At 38.0% G+C, this 19039-nt stretch overlaps 1 protein-coding gene across 47 annotated transcripts in view; it reads left to right on the plus strand.

The window, feature by feature from the left end:
* The window catches only part of CELF4 (CUGBP Elav-like family member 4), a 554778-nt gene that overhangs the window by 499678 nt on the left and 36061 nt on the right, over positions 1-19039 (plus strand). For 35 of the 47 annotated variants that reach the window (XM_051969697.1, XM_051969706.1, XM_051969716.1 and 32 more), the window contains 4 exons: positions 5096-5239; positions 8030-8177; positions 9509-9658; positions 18567-18632. In XM_051969697.1, coding sequence (XP_051825657.1) covers positions 5096-5239; positions 8030-8177; positions 9509-9658; positions 18567-18632 — 508 coding nt within the window. The remainder of the gene's footprint in view (positions 1-5095; positions 5240-8029; positions 8178-9508; positions 9659-18566; positions 18633-19039) is intronic. The other 12 variants (XM_051969723.1, XM_051969726.1, XM_051969733.1 and 9 more) reach the window with 1 other exon arrangement.

Genomic DNA, 19039 nt, shown 5'->3' on the forward strand with positions numbered 1-19039 from the left:
TCCAGGCCATCTTTTGATGGTTCATCCTTAACACTTCACATTCCTTACTCTTTACTACTGCCCTACAATACAGCAGTTCCATCAAATGCTGCTTACAAGTTATATTTTCATTCTAGGCAAAAGTTTTGCCAGCACAAAATGTTCTCAGCCCCTTGCCTTGGAGTTTGTAATGTATGAAAAGCAGAAATGACCTGAGCAATTTTCATACCTCTGCTGTTATTTCTGCCCAGTGATTCTAAGATCCAGTGCCTGTGGCAGGGTCAGAAATGGATATTTAATAAGAATTGGCATTAGAAAAAATATTCTGGACCTTGTGCCAGCCCCAAGGAATATAATGGTGTCATCTTATATTAAAACTGGAAAGGATCTCAGAGGTCATTGCCCTTTTCATTTCCCAAAGGAGGAAAAAAAAGGCACAGGAAAAAGTGACTTTCCATAATGATGAGACCAGGAACACTTTAGGCAGTTTCCACCCAAAGTAGAGGCGATGAGTTAGTAAAGACCCAACTTTGGAATCAGAAAGACCTGAATGAAGGTCCTGCTTTTGACACATACTAGTTGTGTGACTCTAAACAAGCCATTGAGCCATCAAGGATCCAGGCAACTTTTCAAGATTATTAATTACAGACAAGTTGGTGAAATGCATTGGTGGAGGAAATTTCCATATAGTGGGTTCATCATTCTGAAGATATCTTAAGTGTGGACAGAAGAAGAAGAAAATCCTACCCTCAAGTTGGTTGTGAAAAAACCTTTGTCTTTAATTTTAAGAGATTCCTTTTTTTATTATGGATAGGGAACAGGAAGAAAAATAATTCAGTTGATAATAATTTACACTCTGATCATCCTTTGAATACAAATCCCCTTTTTCAAAATAATCATTTAACTAGTAAGTGCCAAAGCTAAGATTTGAACCCAGTCTCCTAACTGCAAGTCCTAGTTTTTTTTTTTTTCCACACTCCCTAAAAGCCTCTGCCATTTTTTCAAGAGTTGAAACTCAGATTTCCCGCTCAGGTCACATGGGACTGGACTTACAAAAGACTTTATTTCAAGGCCATTGACAGGTCAGGAAATTAGCTTTTGCCACCAAAGTCCCAGAGTTGGGGATTGGGAAAAGAAGGGCGCTCACACCATCCAATCCCATCATTTTCTTCTCTTTGCTGGGCAAAGGATGGAGACAGCCAGGCTAGTAAGAAAAGGAGGCCCCAACTCAACACAATTCATATGATACATGCATAATGAACTTGCATACACACACCTAGATATATGCACATGCAACCAGACAAGCACATATTGCCAGTAAAGAAGAAGAATAGTGTTTCAAGAATCGGAGATCTTGAAGGGAGTATCACCATGATATTTAAGGGAGTCCCAGAATAGGAAGGGAAATTATTTTTGTGGTCCAGTCTGCCCATTTAAATTATACTAGTCAAGCTCGTTTCCAATTTTCTTTACCTAAAGAAGGCTGCTTCGAGAACATCAGACATACACATATATGTGCACATATACTTATGAAGAAATAGATGCATATGCACCTTAACAAACAAATGGGTGCCCATGCAAAAGAAGCAGTCATGAAATGGGCATGTGCTTGCGTACACATGCACCAGCACAAATACACACACACACACACACACACACACACACACACTCCATCCCTCCACAAATACAAACACAAACAAGTCCCAAGAGTAGGATTCTCTTTAAGGGCTTGGAAGAAGAAAAATCTATCTATGGGAAAGGCCTTGCACATTCAGAGCAAGAAAAGGAAGGATTGGAGCTAAATAAAATGGAGAGTTAGGGAGGAAGTTCCAGCATCAAGAAATGGAAGAAGGAGAAGAGAAAATGGTGGAGGCATAGCAGGGAGTAGAGGCAAGACAGAGAGGAAGTATGACAGAAAAGAAAGGACTTGGGGGAAAAGAGAAGGACTGAGTCCAAATGGGACTTCCTCTTCCTAAGACATAGGTTCTAAACAGGAGATCCCAGTACAGTTCTCGTACAGTAGTGCTGGGCTCCATTCATTGGGGTTAATGATCCAAAGTGTGTCCATCCTACAAACTCATTAAGGCTCATGCCCAGTAATCATTAGCAGGAATTGTGAACATTAGGCAACTCACTGATCAAAGAGCCATAATTATGAGCAGGATTTGGGAGGATCAATGACTCTCTTACCTCCAAAATCCATTCATTTGCCAAGAAAGAAATCAACTAGAAACTAGAAGGGAGGCAAAAGGAAGATTATGACATAATTCCCCTAATTTGGAACTTCATATCACAAGAAATTTTTCTTTCCCACCCCTAACCACAGCTCAGATTCTTCAGCCTATCCCCCAAAATATATTTAGGAATCATCATGATTACAACAATCAATGCTTTGTAGAGAAAGGCAGAATATTGTAGTGGAAAGAATGGTAGGTTTGTGTTCCAAATCCTAGATCCATTCCTTAATAAGCCCTTGTCACTGGTCCTCACGTATCCCAATAAAATGAAAGGCTTGGTCATTGGTAATTTCCAATGGTCCTTTCCAATTAACAAAAGTCTATAACCTACCTCAGGCATATGTGTATATCCTTTTGTACTTTTTAAATTATTTCATGTCATTTTTCAAATTTGATTCTCATAACTGTCCTAAGAGATTTTGCAGGTGGGACAATTAAAGTTTGGAGATGTTAAATGACTTGGGCAAGATAATTTAACAAATTAGTAATGTGTCAAATTATAAATAGGCAGTTAGGGGATTAAAGTGCACAGAGTTCTGGGCTTGGAGTAAGGAAAACTTTCTAAGTCCAAATTTGGCCTCAAACACCTCCTAGCTGTGTGATCCTGGGCAAGTCATTTTTTTTTTATCAACAAGAAGGCATTTATTAAGCATTTTTCCCATTCTAGGCACTGAGTACACAAAGACAAAAATCAAACAGTCCTTATCTGCAATAGGTTCATAGTCTATGGGAGACCACTTCTAGCTCTAGAACTATCATCCCATCAGTTTATACAAAGTACCAACAAGTATGTACAAAGTATATGCAAATACAAAGTTGCTGTCATCTTCCCCTAATCTGACTGGTATCATATTAGAAAAAGGGAAGACAAATCCTCGAGGTGACATTCCTCTTCCCAAAGAGCAGGAACTCATGCTAATATCCAGAGGCAGCAGGATATAGTGGAAAGAACCCTGAGTAATCAAAATACCTGGATTCAATCCTCAGCTCTGCTGCTTGAGAGGGAGACTTGGACCAAGTCACCATCTTTTATCTAGGCTTTGTTGTTGTTCATTCATTTTTAGTCATGTCTGACTCTCTATGACCCTATTTGGGATTTTCTTGGCAAAGACATTGGAGTGGTTTGCCATTTTCTCCTCCAGCTCATTTTGCAGATGAGGAAACCAAGGCAAACAAGCTTAAGTGACTTGCCCAGATCACATGGCAACTGAGTATCTGTGGGTTTTGGTTTTCTTAACTGTAAAATTCTGGGTTTGAATTAGATAATCTCTAAGGGCCCTTTCAAATCAACTAGTCTAAGAGTCTACATTCTCAATGCAATACTTTGGTCCCATGAGACTACTAGAGTCCTATGGCAACACTCAGACGACATGGCAACAAAAGCAACCCCAAGGAATATCAAAGGGCTGGTTCTAGACACTGAGGGTGTCCAGGATATTCTCATTTCCCTGTGCCCTCATGCTACAGTTTTTCTCCCTTTGTTCCCTGCAAGAGAACTTTTTCCATTTTGGGCAAGTCATTTAAAGCTCTATGCCTCAGTTTCCTCATCTGTAAAATGAGCTGGAGAAGGAAATGGCAAAGTACTCCAATATCTTTCCCAAGAAAACCCCAAATGTGGTCATAAAGAATCAGACACAATTGAAAAAATGACTGAACAACAAGAACAAATTGTATAATTACTGTATCATATATACATATGTTTAATTTAAATTATGTGAATGTTCATATATGTGTGACATAGAGAAAGAGATTGACAGAGAGACAAAGCAGAGACAGAGAGAGAAATTCAGTTTACTGAACATTGGATTTGCTATCCAGAACTATAATTTGGGTCTTCTGATTCCTGGGATGGGACTCATCAGTCCAGCATCTTTCAGTAAGCTTTCCCCATTCTCTCTCTCTTGCCCTGGGACTAAGAAGTTCTGGAGTAACTTGGAAGCAGGGAGAGGGAAAAGAAAAAGTGATCAATCAGAGAACTAAAGGCTTAGATGAGTTCCGACTCTACACCTTGAGCATCCTGGATTCTCATATCCTTTCTCCTTTTGCCTAAGTCCAGAGAAATCCTGGCATCACTGACATTAATTCTAGCCAGATCAGCCTATTTTTAAGTTACTCCAGGTTGTCCATGACCAAGAGATTTTGTATATTGGGTTGCAGATTATAGCCCTGGATGCTCCTCTTCTCCACACTTCCTCTTATCCCATCAATACTGCCATTATGCACACAGAAGGCACAAGAGTGTCTTTTATCATTTTAATATCAAGTTGGTAATAGATTGAGTCAATCTTGGTAGTATAGTGGAAAGAACATTGAATTTATAATTAAGAGACCTAAGCTTGAATCAAACCTCAGACACTTATTAGCTGACACTGGAAAGTCAATTTAACCTCTCTGAAACTCTCCCTACTTATTTGTAAAATGGGATGACAGGATTAGGTGACCTGTAAGGTCTCTTCTTCCTGTAGTGGTCTAAGAATCAAGACAACCAAATGTACTATTGGAATGGCTTTACAATTAGATTGGGGAGAGGTGTTGGGGGAATTTTGATGACATAGTTGATTACTTCTTGTTCAATCTAAACCCCTGTTCCCTCTGCTCAAATAATAGAAAGGTAATTGTGGTTTGACATAAGAGATTCTCTAAGATTCCCAGAACCTCAAAAAGAAAAAGAATTTTCCTCAAGACAACCCATCTCAATAAAGTCTTCAGAAAAGAAGGGAAAGGAGATGTTTAGAACCAGGGGCATAATCCACGTCAAAGAGGGAGATGCTCATACCTGGGGATGAAGACAAAGGAAGGGAAGAAAAAAGGGAGGGAACAAGGGAGGGAGGCCCCTGCAAGTATCTGTCTCACAGTTTTCCCTCCTCTACCTGCTTCAGGGAGCTTCCTCCAGCTTGGTGGTCAAGTTTGCAGACACTGACAAGGAACGCACAATGAGGCGGATGCAGCAGATGGCGGGCCAGATGGGCATGTTCAACCCCATGGCCATCCAGTTCGGGGCATACGGAGCCTATGCACAGGCAGTAAGTGTAGAAATGGTTGTGGGACAAGAGAGGCGACAGCCAAGGTGGCAGACAGGGGAAAACAATGTGGAAATAGCAGAGGAAGGCTCTGGGGAGTTGCTAAAATCTCTCCTGAGCCTTCAGGTGTAGTTCTCTATTTGAAGAAGAGTCAGAGGAGAGGCAAGAGGAGAGAATTGGCCCCAACTTCAGGGTATCCCTGCTCTTTTACTGGGATTGAAAGAGTTTATGATGGAGGAATCCCTAGTGGGATGGAAGAGAGAGAGTTCCTGACCCAATGAGACCCCAGTCCATTTTTTTTTGGTGGTAGGGTGAGAAAGTAAAAGGAAAAAAATACCATCTTTGGAGAATTACTGTTTGGTTGGACAAACTTGAAAGCCACTCCTACCTACGGGAATCAAATAGGTATATTTATCATGTGTAAAAACATTATGGTAGCTGCTACGAATAAAAAGAGAAAAACAAAAATCAAAAAACAAAATAAGACAATCCCTGGCCTGCCTACAAGGAGTTTACATTTTTCTGAGGCAGCCATTGTGGAGGGGAAGAGCATGGTTTGGTGGAAAAAGAAGGGAGCAATTGAGAAAATAATTCAGAAGGGGCAGAAATGAGAATTACTCCTTCACCCAGAATGTCATATTAATTAATTAGCTCAATTGGAAGAATATTTTGGCGAACCTAATGAGAAAGAAAGCTGGAGAACCTGAGGCTAGGTAGGCTTATATAGATGAGGTATCAAGGAAAACTTGTGGGCAGAATAGGAGATAATAGTAATAGCTTACATTTTGTACAGCATTTCTTTTGCTACTTACAACAACTTCGTGAGATTATTCTTCCTATTTTACAGATGGGAATACTGGAGCTCAGAAAGATTCATAGGATCATAGATTTATTTAAGTTTGGAAAAGACCCTATAGTCATAGAAAGAATTTTTCCTAACACTGTCATGCATCCTCAGAGGCTTTCTGGTATCCTGCAAAGTGCACAAGACTTAGAGGACAGAGAGATCTAGCTTCCAGTACTGCTTTTGACATTAAATAATTGTACCACCCTGCACATTAAATGTTCCTAAGCCTTTATTTCCTCCTCTATGCAATGGGTATAGTAATACCAACTCACAAAGTTGCTGGGAAGGGCTTTGTAAACTTTATAATGCCATAGAAAAATGAGTTGCTATTATTATACCAAATCTTAATTACAACCCAACAAGTCATGGGCAGGGATACTGAAGAATAGAGCTGAAGTTATCCAGGAGGAGAGGAATAACTGTATGACATATTCCGTCTAGTTATTGGATGACCTCAGTTTTCATTTCACTGAGAATATAGAGCCCAAAGGAGCCATTAAAATCACCTAGTTCACCCTCTCATTTTACAGATAAGGAAACAAAGCTCAAAAAGATCACAGTATTACAGCCAAGAAGTGGCATACAGGCTGTGAATCCCAATATTTTTTCCTAATGGACCCCACAACTGTTACCTAGGGATCAGAAGTAGGGCACTTCCTGAAATTAAAAAAAAAAAAATGAACCTAGACCTGACAGCTTTCTTTTGTTTCCTCATGGTTCTTTCTTTACTCTCTTCTTCCTTAGCAAAAATAGTTGAATATCCTAAGTGAACCTGACTCCATTGCGAGGGACTGTGAGCACACTAAGTGTCTATAGTTGGAGCATCTCACAAGTACAATGCATGTACTCAGTCATGGAATCAGGGTGATCTCATAAAGTTTACACAATGCCTGCTGGGACAATATGTTGTCACCATATCCTCCCTTTGATCCTAACATTTGAAGTCATTATTTGGGGAACAAATCAATTTGATAGTCAATAAACATTTACTAAACACCTATTATGAGTCAGAAACTAAGCACCTAACTTCCACCTTCTAGAACTTGGGTGAAACACCACCTAGGTCTTGGTCACTAGATTCTGTAAAACCTTGGACAAGTTCCTTTTCTGAGAATCTGTAAAATGGAGATGAACTAAATTTCCAAATTTCCTTCCAACTTCTAACATTTTATGATTCTTTGAGACTGACCTTAGACACTAGCCACTGGGAGTGTAAGTTTCTTGCTGCTGTGTCTCTTCTCTCTAGCTTATTAATGAATCTTCTCGAGTTTTTTCCTTTTTCTGTCTGGAATGAAATATATTGGCATCCATCCTCCTTTTTACATAGCTCCTACTTATTGTTGTTGATAGTCCAACATGTTTATTGCTGTCCTCTAGCCTGCCTTTACTTTCTCCAAATTATCCCAAAGATATTCCTAACATCCATCAAGCATCCAAACAGTTGTCCACTGCTCTGCCAATCTGGGATGCGTCCCTTCCCCCTGCCCCATACCTGTGTATATAATCTCATCTCAAGCTTAAGAATGTATACTTGCAATTTTTTTTTAGAATATCTCCATTTCCTAGGACTATAATTTTTAAAACAAAAAAAAATTGTAATTTAAGAGAGATAACTCTATCCTGTTCCATATCCCTCTCCCCAATTTGAAATCAGTGTTGTTAGAGGGGAACGATTTCCTCTAATTTCATAATCACTTTTCATAGGATGGCATATTATTTCTCAAGCTGTGATCCATAGGATCTCAATTTCCACTGCCAACCCAGACATTTGTGGAGAGAGCAAAAACTATCCTTCTACATGAAGTATTACTAGGGCCCAGGAGAAGAACTATATATAATACCCAGGGATAAGGAACTATATTAAAGGGAGTCAAGATTTCCCAAAATGGTGGGGGCAGCCCCACCTGGGAGCGCGTGATATTTTTTCCCCGTTCCCTTTGCCCCAGCTGATGCAGCAGCAGGCGGCCATCATGGCATCCGTAGCACAGGGAGGCTACCTGAACCCCATGGCAGCCTTCGCAGCAGCCCAGATGCAGCAGATGGCAGCACTCAACATGAATGGCCTCGCGGCCGCCCCCATGACCCCAACCTCAGGTAAGTTGCTCCATCTTGAAGGTCCCATGGAAGGGGAGAGAGGAGAAGTGTCAGAAAAGGCATTAGGGTCTTTCTACTCAGCAGAGTTGACTAAATGTTGGTTTGAGACAGTTCAAAAGAGGGTAAAGTTGCTGAGATCAGCTTCAAGAGACTGACTTCCAAATGAGTCAACGCAGAGATAAGAAAAATATTTTATAGAGTAGATTTTGATTGGAATGAGGTAAACATTAATATTATTATCACCTCTGATTTTTTATTTAGACAATGATTCATCATCTCTATCACCATTATCATCATTTATAGCTCTGTTTTTGCCCTGATGATCCTCATGACAAACACTGTCTCAATTCTCATTGCCATCACTTCTGTCATCAACATTAGTCTCAACATTACCATCATCTCCACATCATCATTACCATCATAGCTATCACCATGCCGTCACCTTCGCTGCCATCCTCATCACTTTCACTGGCATTACTGCCAGTACCATGACTGTTGTCTCCATCACTTCTGTCACCATCATCATCCTTATGACAATCACTATCAGCCATCACTGTCACCACTATCTGATCTGGGTCTGATTTATAGATCATTTCTGTGGCATAAAATAGACCATGATGGGAATGGGGTCACCCATAGTTAGTTTCTACATTAACTTCTCAAAGGTTGGCTATCTGAGCAGTGAGAGTTTCATTGAGTGGAACTGGTTGGGGGGGGGGGAACAGCATTCATAGGGACCCACATTTAACAACACAGACCAAGCAATTGAGAAAACATTCGTTGTATTGATGAGTTCTTCCTAAGCACCTAATGTTTTTCCAATCTTGTGCTCCATCATATTGTGATACAAAGAGAAGACACATCGCCTTTCTTTAGGGATCTCAGTTTACTCTGGCAGACAAATTTCACATCCATTCACCAACTAGAATAAAATGTCAGACAACATATGGCCACACCCCATATTCAATGATTCAGACAATAAGTGTTGTAGGAACAAAGTGAAAGGGAGTTCAGTGGGCTTGATTACTCAGGAAGAAGACCTCCTGGAAGAAATGAGACTCAATCTGAACCATGAAGAATGGGTAAGATTTGAATAGTCATTGGAGAGTTGAAAGGGAATTTCAATTATATGGGGGAAATGGGAGGAGGGATAAACTCAGAGGTTGGACTGAGCATGGCATGCTAAAGAAACAATGAGATCAGATTGAATTTTTCCTCAAAAAGTGGAAGGCCAGTGAGGAAAAGGATTATACAAAGCCTGGAATCCTTCACCTTTGCTGTGCCTGTGTTTCTCTTTTTTCTCCTCTCTCCCCCCCCCCCCAATTCCTCAGGTGGTAGTACTCCTCCGGGCATCACTGCACCAGCTGTGCCTAGTATCCCATCCCCCATTGGGGTGAATGGATTCACTGGCCTTCCCCCACAAGCTAATGGACAGCCTGCAGCTGAAGCCGTGTTTGCCAATGGAATCCACCCCTACCCAGGTAAGGCAGCTCCCTGACCCGTTATTCCCACAGCTTGAATTTCCCTAATCTCCTGTCCCCATACCCTATACCCTCCTTCTCAGCCACTGATCTAATAATAGACATGGGATGAAGAAATGATCCAAACAGAATATGAGACAGAACACATAGCTGAACTTGTGCTCCTACTAATACAAGGTTTCTGTATTCTCTAAAAGACCCAGAGTTCCTTCTCTTCAGCCTAGAGGAACCCTAAGTCATTTCAGATTTCCAGGATTCAAAGAATTAAAACCTTTCTTCTGTTGACCTTACCAAAATATTATAGGGTTGAAATTAAAGAAATTCTGAAAAGTAAAAAAGAAAACTACATCCAAAAAAAAAAAAAACCCATATATGAACAGGAAAGCAAAGGCCTAGAATAGTTAGTGTATTGAGTCCTGTCTGCCAGATGTGGCCACTCTTCCCCTATTTACTATCATCTCATCTTTACTATCATCCCCTTAATCCTTAAGGGAGAAGGGAAGTGTCAGGTACAGAACTTGGTGTGAGGGATGAGCGAAATCTAGATTTAGACTTAGAACTGGAAAGGAGACTTTTAAAGTTCCTTATTCCAGTCAGTGGTCCTGTCTGCATCATTCTATAGTAGTCATTCAGTTGTTTGAAAACCTCCAGCAATGGGGAGCTTCTTGCCCAAACAGCCCAAAACAGCCTTTTCCACTTAGGACCAAATTGAATTATTAATATGTTTTTCCTCATATTGAGCTGAAATCTGTCTCTCTAGAAATCCTATCCTTTGGGGCCAAGTAGAACAAGTATAACCTTTATTTCACATAATAGCTTTCTAAATACTTGAAGATTCTTGTCACACTCCTACCCCCTACATACTTTCTATTTTATAATAAGAAGTTTTTGGTTAATACTCATTTCATATAGCTCCTAATCATATTTGTCATCTTCATTTGGATTATGAATCTCAGATTATGATTTTTTCTTTAAAATGTGGTTTCCAGGGGAAGTCTGATAGCACAGTGGATAGAACAGAGGTTCTAGAGTTAGGAGAACCTGAGTTCAAATCTGGTCTCAAACATTTGATACTAGCTGTGTATCCCTGTGCAAGTCACTTAATCCTGATTGCCTCCTCCAAAAAAAAATCATGGCTTCCAGAACTTCTGCCAAAGTGGCCCAACTAGGTGCTAGTACTTTGGATCCACTCTTTCTTGATCAAATTGCAAGAATTATAATTCTATGAAGTCAACCTAAGAGATGATCAGCTTTGCTTGACTGTCATATCACATATTCACATTGAGCTTGTAATTACTAACATTCCTAGATAATACAATCACAGATTTCAAGTTCAAATGAGAGAATATTTATAAAGTGCTTAGTGCATTGGCACACAGTAGGTGTGGAATACATTCTTACTCTTTCTTTTTTCTTCATCATAGTGATAGATTTAGGTAGAGGTTGTCCAAACTTCTCATTTTACAAATCAGATTTTTTTTCTACATAAATTGCTTCCTAGCCATGTTTTTCACTGCCTGGACATGCCCACCTGATTTTTATACCCAAGTATTATCTTATAATTATCATCTTATCTCTATTAAATTCCATCTTTTTAACTTCAGTACAATGAGATCTTTTTTAAAAAAAAATCCCAAATCTATCATCTAACATTTTCTAATCCTTTAAACTTTTCATAAGCTGCAGGTTAAATAAGCATGCTATCTATTTTTTTCTTTCATTCTAGTCACTGGTTAAAAAAATATTGAGTAAAACAGTGCCAAGAACAGAGTCTTGAGGCACCCTACTAGAGACCCTTTTCAGATTGATACATTAATCAATGCCATCTGGGACCTTTCATTCTGTCAGTTCTGATTTCACCTAAATTTACTTTCATTCAGTTTGTATCTTTCCATATTCTCTCTGAAGATATGAGAAATGTCAAAATACTGAAATGAATGAAATTCATAAAAAACATATCATAGACCTAAGATTCAGATTCAATCTCTGAATCTGAAAGGAAATTTGAAAGTTATCTAAGTCATTTCTCTGATATTGTCTAGCAGGCTATTAAAAAATAAATAAAAGGAAATGAGTTTGTTCTGCAATGTTTGATTTTCAATGAACCTATGATAGTTATAGATAGTCACTTCCTTCTTTTCTAAGAGCTCACAAAACACATCTTCAAAGAATCCATTTTAGACTCTTACCAGAAATCAAACTGGGGAATAGTTAGATGGTACAGTAGATAGAGAACTGAACCTAGAATCAGAACTGAGTTCAAATCTGGTCTCAGACACGAGTTGTATGATCCTGGGCAAATCACTTAACCTTGTTTCCCTCAGTTTCCTCATCTGTAAAATGAGCCGGAGAAGTAATTAGCAAACCCCTCTAATATCTTTGCCAAGAAAATCCCAAATGGGATCATGAAGAATGGGATATGACTGAAAAAACTGAATAACAACAACATGGAATCAATATCAAGTTCGCCAGCTTATATTTTAAAGTATTCATATTCTAGAAAGTCTGGTTTCCTAGAAAGAGCACTGCATTAGGAATTAGGAGAAGCCTGGATTCAAAACCTTCCTCTTGAATCTCCTGATTGTGTTCCATAATACCTCATCTTTGCTTCTACATAATCTGCTCCTCTTAAACAAGATAGAGCTTTCATTTCAGAAGTTTCATCTCACCAAACTACACTGATACTTACTGAGGGGCATCTGGGAGTCTTAGCAATGATATCCTGACAGCAATATTTGAGAAATTTAATGAGGAAGGGGGAAAAACACATTATAGGAGAAAATCAATTTCTTCACACACAATGTGGAGCAAAACTTCTTAAACTAAGGTTCATGACCCGATATATGATGACATAACTGAGTGGGAGGGTCATGAAATTATGATTTATTATCAGTAAATGTTTGATTTGCATACCTATTTTATATACTTATATACCCAGGGTTATGTAAAAATTTCTTAGATGGAAAAAGTTTAAAAAGCCCTGGTTAGAGCTAAAAGGGACAGAACTTGACTTTAAGTCTTAAGGACCCTCTGGCAATATCCCGGGGTAGCAGTAACTTCTCTTAGAATTAGCTGAAGAAACTTTACCTCTACTCTAACCTCAGTCCTTTCCTGATCCCTGAACTTCTAACCAAAGTATCAAGCCTCTTCCAGTACCTTCCTAGCCCCTGAGTCAACATGATTGTTTGAATTCAGAGTTCTGCCATAAATGAGACATCATTCCTTCTATCTTCTCCCTGTTGCTATCATCCCAGCTGTCCTTGCAATTATACACTTTCTTCTTTTCCTTCTGTTCTTGTCTCCACAGAGACAATATGTTGGTTCCAGGCAATAAGTTATTTTCTAGGACTTGGTTTATAAAGGAAAAGAGAATATAAGTCACATATATCTATAAGTCATAAACGAGTATAAAATAATTTAAAAGTGCATATAAAAATCTATCCAATCTCAGAGTAGGCAGACCTAAATCTCTTAAGTCAAACTACACTAATGTTTTCCTAAACTCAGCCTGATCACCTTTGATTCCCTCTCAGCTATGAATGGCCACTGGATCTGCTATCCATATCACCTCTGATAAGAATGTTTTCTCTACAAAATACAGGTGATGAGATTCCTCTCTCTCTTCCCAGGCTTTCTCGACCAAGCTATTTGCTCTATTCTTTCAATGCCAGGTGTATTCTCATCCACTAAGAAAGCTTCCTGATGGCAGGAGAGACAATGTGCTCTTCTCACAGTACTACATATTCATTTAGTTAACTAGATATATAACTTCAACTGCTTCACTAAAGGATTTAAAAAAATAACATAAGTTGATAAATTAGAACATCCCTATCATCTCATAATCAGAATTCAACATGAAATGCAGATCATTTCAGAAATTCACAAAACAACCACATCATTTCCACATGAGCTCAATGATTTTTAAAAAACATGGAAAGACTTGCATGAAATAATGAAGAGCAAAGTGAGAAGAATCAAGAACACGTTGTGTTCAGTAACAGTGATATTGTTTTAAGAAGAACTCTGAGCAAACAAGTTATTTTGTCTCTCCTATGCTTTTGGAAACATTAGTCTAATAGGTGTAGAGAAGCCATAAACCCTGTTCTTGCTCTCAGTCTGATGAGGACAGAACACATTCAAGACTCACATAAATAAACAACTATAGACTAATTGGATATAAATTTGAGGCACAGGACTGAAAGAATGATTATTTTTTCCCAGTGTTAATCAGGAAAAAATATTCCGAAGCATTAGATTATGGTTCATAAAGAGAGAACTCTGGCTAGGCAGTGTGGTCAGTGTCTGGTTGTTCTCACTAAGCACTGCCAAGTTCTGTTCAGGACCTAGGACAGCAGCCTCCTGGCTTCTGATAACCCAGGAAAGCTAGAAGTTCATTCCTGGCCAATTCTTCTATATTAGAGACAGACTCATTATGGGTACAACTAGCCAGAGGCTGGAAATATCTCTGCTTTCTATGCATGAAAAGGGCTCATTGATTAGTGGAAGAAGCAAAGCATATAGGAAAGGGAACTGGATTAGAGTCCTGGGGCCCTCTTCTGACACTTGCTAACTATATGACTTTAAGCAAGTCACTTTATCTTTTGGCTCAGTTGTATTTTTTTTGTTTGTTTCTTTTTGTTTTTTTATCTCTAAAATGAAGGATTTAAGTGGATGAACTTTAACGTGTCCAAGTCTAACATTCTGTCAATCTATAAATCTATGTATGCTCCTCTCCACTCTGTTTAGAATAATATTAAATGAATAACCTATTTAACTTTTAAAAAGTTCTTCCACTTTCATTATCTCATTTGATCCTCACACACAATCCTGAGAGTAGATAAATGTCATTGTATCCATTTTGTAGAAAAAGAGGAAATATGAGAACATTGTAGGTAGAGGGAACAGTAACCAAAAAAAAAATCTTTGAGGACAAAATGAACATGATCTATATGGAGAATAGTGTGAATGTTAGACAATTAAAGAGGAGAATCTTACAAAAATGAATGTTGAAAACTATCTCTACATGGATTTAGAAAAATAAAATGCTATTGAGAAAAAATAAAATTAAAATAATTGAAAGGAGAATCTTTAGTGAAGAAGAGAGACTAGAGAAGTAAGAAGTCAGCATAGGGGAGTGGGGAACAGAAGTCAGACACAGAGGGAAGGATCAAAGAGATTCTGAATCTCTCAGAACAGCAAATTTGCATCTGGACTAATGTTGCTTCCCATCCCTCCTCTCTACTTCCAAATCTACTTCACTGTTACTCCCAAGAAAGAGGCAGAGAAATCTAAAAATCTGATTTAAAATTATCAGTATGTTGAGTGTTTGATTCTGATATAACCCAAGAAGCTTTCCTTTCTGTAATTGCCTCAGGTAAGATACTTTGTAGAGGCACAGAATGACCTTATGTTATCTATGTTATCCACATATGTATATACATGAATGCATATACACATATAGTCATCAATCTCTCAGTTTACTTTCTCAAAATCCCAATCCTAGATTGGGAAGTCATTTAAATGACTTCTCTTCTTTTTCTTCCTTGGCAGACTACCCCGTTTGTATCTCCTCTATCCACAATGACATATCAATTTCCCTATCTGTGAGTTGCTTTATTACAATTTGGAAGTGTTCCTTTCCCACATTTGTAGCAATCTGCCATGTTCTATAAAACAGAGCTTCTTAAACTTTTACCACTTGCAACCCCTTTTTTCTTGATAGATTTTAACTTGATTTTGAATATATATAAGTATATAAAATATGTATAAAAATCAAGCATTTACTGATAATAAATCATAATTTCATGACCCCCACATGCAGTTACAAGACCCCACATGGGGTCATGAACCATAGTTTAAAAGCTGGATTGTAACCCATTCCCTGTTAGAGTAGAAAAGTGAAAGGGAGAGAAAGAGAAAGTCATGCAGCAAAAAGAATTAATCATCTTTAAATGTAAAGTTTAGTACAAATAAATACCACCAAATAAATGAGATACTTCAAACTCTCCAAGCCTCAGACTTTCCTCTAAGGGATTATTAAAATATTTGGAAAAGAAGGAAGTACATGTATAATCTATATATAATGGTTTACAGTCTCAGGGAAGGAAAGGTAAAGGAGAAAGGGAGATAATTCTTTTTTTTTTTTAATGAAAGTTTAAAATTGTTTTCACATGTAATTTGAAAGAAAATAAAATATGCAAATTTTCAAAAGAAAATTTTTAAAAAGAAAATAAAAGTAGTGATTACTAAGAACCAATATAGGTTCATTTAGGAATAAGACCTGACAAATTAATCCAATATCCTTGATAATATACTCAGTTGATCAATCAAGAGGACCTTACAGAAATAGCATATGTTGATTCAATAAATAACTTCACAAAGCCATATCTTGCAATTACATGGAAAGATAATGCACAGGAGTCATAGTCGGTTTGAATTTTGTACTCAAAGAGTGTTAATTAGTATATTAATGTCAATTTAGAAAGACATATCTTTTGGCTCCATCCCAGCATCTTTCCTATAGTGTTCAACATTTTTTTAAAAAAACAATTATTTGGATGAAGACAGAACCAACTTTTTAGGTGGCACAAATTTGGGAAAAATATTAATTTAAGGAATGAAATTTTTTAAAACCTCATAAATCTCAAAAGGCTGGAAGATATACTGAAAGAAATAAAATTAAGCCTAAATGTGAAGTCCTACATTTGGGTTTAAAACATCAATTAGAAAACTTTTGTGCCTTCACATAAAATCCTTTTTTCCATTCTACTTTATATATGAAAATGTTCTTTTTTGGAGTGGAGCGTTTGTATAATTTATAATTTAAAAATGGAAAGAAAGAAAATTAGTTGCAAAAGAACAGGTTGTGGAAATCTTAGTAATTTGGTGGGAGAAGAAAAACCAAGTGTGTTTTGCTGACTACAAGAACAGAGCACTTGGGCCTGGCAACACAAAGACCTGACTTATAGCCTAAACTTAGATATTTGCAAGCTGTGTGACTCTGAGCAAGTTACTTAACTTCTGTCTACCTCAGTTTCCTCATCTGTAAAATTAGGTAATAATAATTTCCTTCCCAGGGTTATCATATTGGTAAAAGGGGATAATATTTCTAACGTACTGAGCGGAGTGCCTGACACAGAGTAGATGCTTAATAAATATTTTAAAATGCATAACATTGTATTATAATAGGTATAAAGATATAATATATAATTAACACATATATGTTTGTACATATATATATCAATACACATGAGTGGTATATGTATGTGTGTACATACATGCATGTATGTATGTATATGCCAAAAGTTCCTGCCTCATAAATCTACCAGATGAATATCAGAGTTAGAGTATCAGATGAGAGTATGTGAAAGTGCTTTTCAAATTGTAAAGTCTTATACAAATGTGAATACCATCTAAATTATTAAAAAGCAAATGTGATCTTAGGTTGAATTAATGAAACATAGTTCAGAAGCATAGTCCTAACTTTTTCCCTAGTCAGACCCCAACTGTAACATTGCACCTAAATTCCAGGTGGCATATTTTAAGAGGGACGTTGACAAGTGAAACAAATCCTGAAGAGACCAAGTGAATTCAGGAAGTGATAAAGCACCCCTACAACACACACACAAACACACACACACACATATATAGTACTTAAAAGTTTAAAAGGTATTGTATGATTTATTCCATTTGATCCTCATGGAAACCCCCCTTTGAGATGGGCAGAGGAATCATGGAAGAGTAGGGAAAGCATTGACCTTCAAGAAAGAGCAAGGCTTCCGATCTCACCTGTGATGTGTGACTTGGTTAGTTATTGAACCTCCCAGCCTGTTTCCTTATCCATAAAATGGCCAGAGAGGGAAAAGGGAAGGGAGAAACAACATAGTTTGGTTTCTAGAACTATGAAGCTATGATTCTATCATTATCTGCTTTTGATAGATTAGAAACTGGAGAAAAAGTTTCATTCATAGCAATAGTAATAATATCACATTTATGTAGCACATTGAGGTTACAAAGTATTTTACATATATTACTTAATTTCATTCTCACAACCCCATAAGTTAGGTGCTATTATCATCCATGTTTTTCAAATGAGAAAACTGACCAAGGTAATATGATTTGCTATTAGTAAATATCAGAAACAGAATTTGATTCCAGGTCTTTCTGACTGCAGGTCCAGTCCTTTATCTGGTTGGCCACATTGCCTGAACTGTATAACCAAGGATAAATTACTTAACCTCTAGGAGTCTCAGTTTCCTTGTCTGTAAAATGAAAATAATAATAATTGCATTGCCTTTTTCATAGAGCTGTTGTAAAGCTAAAAATGTAACCAAATACTTTGTAAATTTTAAGAAACTATGTATAAAACTCTATCCTAAGTCCTGTCTTTTCCATACTAAACATCTTCAGTTCCTATAACAGATCCTTATATGATATAGTTTCCAGATCCATCATCCTACTAATTGATCTCCTCTGGATCCCCTTGTTTATTTTTTTCTGCAAACCTGTCTAGTCTATGGTCAGACCTAGTATGTCCTGCCCATTGCATGGGTGTCATTAGCCCATTCCTTGCTGAAGGGACAATCTAGAGGCCAGAATTGGTAAGAGAGTGACAGAAATAATGATTGCCAAACACACAGATCTTGTCCCTGCCACCAAGAGGTTTGGGAGTTGGGCAAATGTGTGGAAATAAAGCATAGCTATCAGATCTAGGGTCATGGAAGCTATCAACTACTCTCAGTTCAAAATGGGGACATTTTCTAGAAGAAGTAAAAAGTTGTTTTTTTGGGTTTTTTTAAGTTCCAGAGATAGTATAGAGTTTAGGGAATCTAGGAACGAGACTGAGGGAATGTGAGAGGTTTCAGAGGGCCACTGACTTCTGTTTTCCTTTTTTTTCTCTCTCCCCCAGCACAGAGCCCCACGGCGGCTGACCCCCTGCAGCAGGCCTACGCAGGAGTGCAGCAGTATGCAGGTCGTTAGTATTGACGCTTTCTCCCAATAACACTTTCCATCAGTCCCTCTTTCTATCTTCTAATCTTTTCCTCATCATGGTCCTATCACTCTTAAATGTAGACCATCCTTTCCGCCCCTGCAGTGTTTCAGGCTGTGATAGGAGGCATGAGGATGGCAGAAAGGAAATATGGAGGATGAGACATGGAGAGGAGAGGTTCTCTTTATAGACAAGGGATTGAAACTGTCACTCCCTACTTCTTCCTCCCAAGAACCACGGTGAACTCCAGTTTGAGAGAGGAAATGCCACTTAGTAATGTCACTATATATCCAGCCTAAGAGACATAAGAAAAGAAGCAGAAACAATTCTTCCCCTTGGGAAGCATATAGCCTAATTGGGGAAATAAAATACACATATCAAATACAGAATAC

Source organism: Antechinus flavipes, chromosome 1 (genome assembly GCF_016432865.1).
Source record: "Antechinus flavipes isolate AdamAnt ecotype Samford, QLD, Australia chromosome 1, AdamAnt_v2, whole genome shotgun sequence".
NCBI classification, from domain to species: domain Eukaryota; kingdom Metazoa; phylum Chordata; class Mammalia; order Dasyuromorphia; family Dasyuridae; genus Antechinus; species Antechinus flavipes.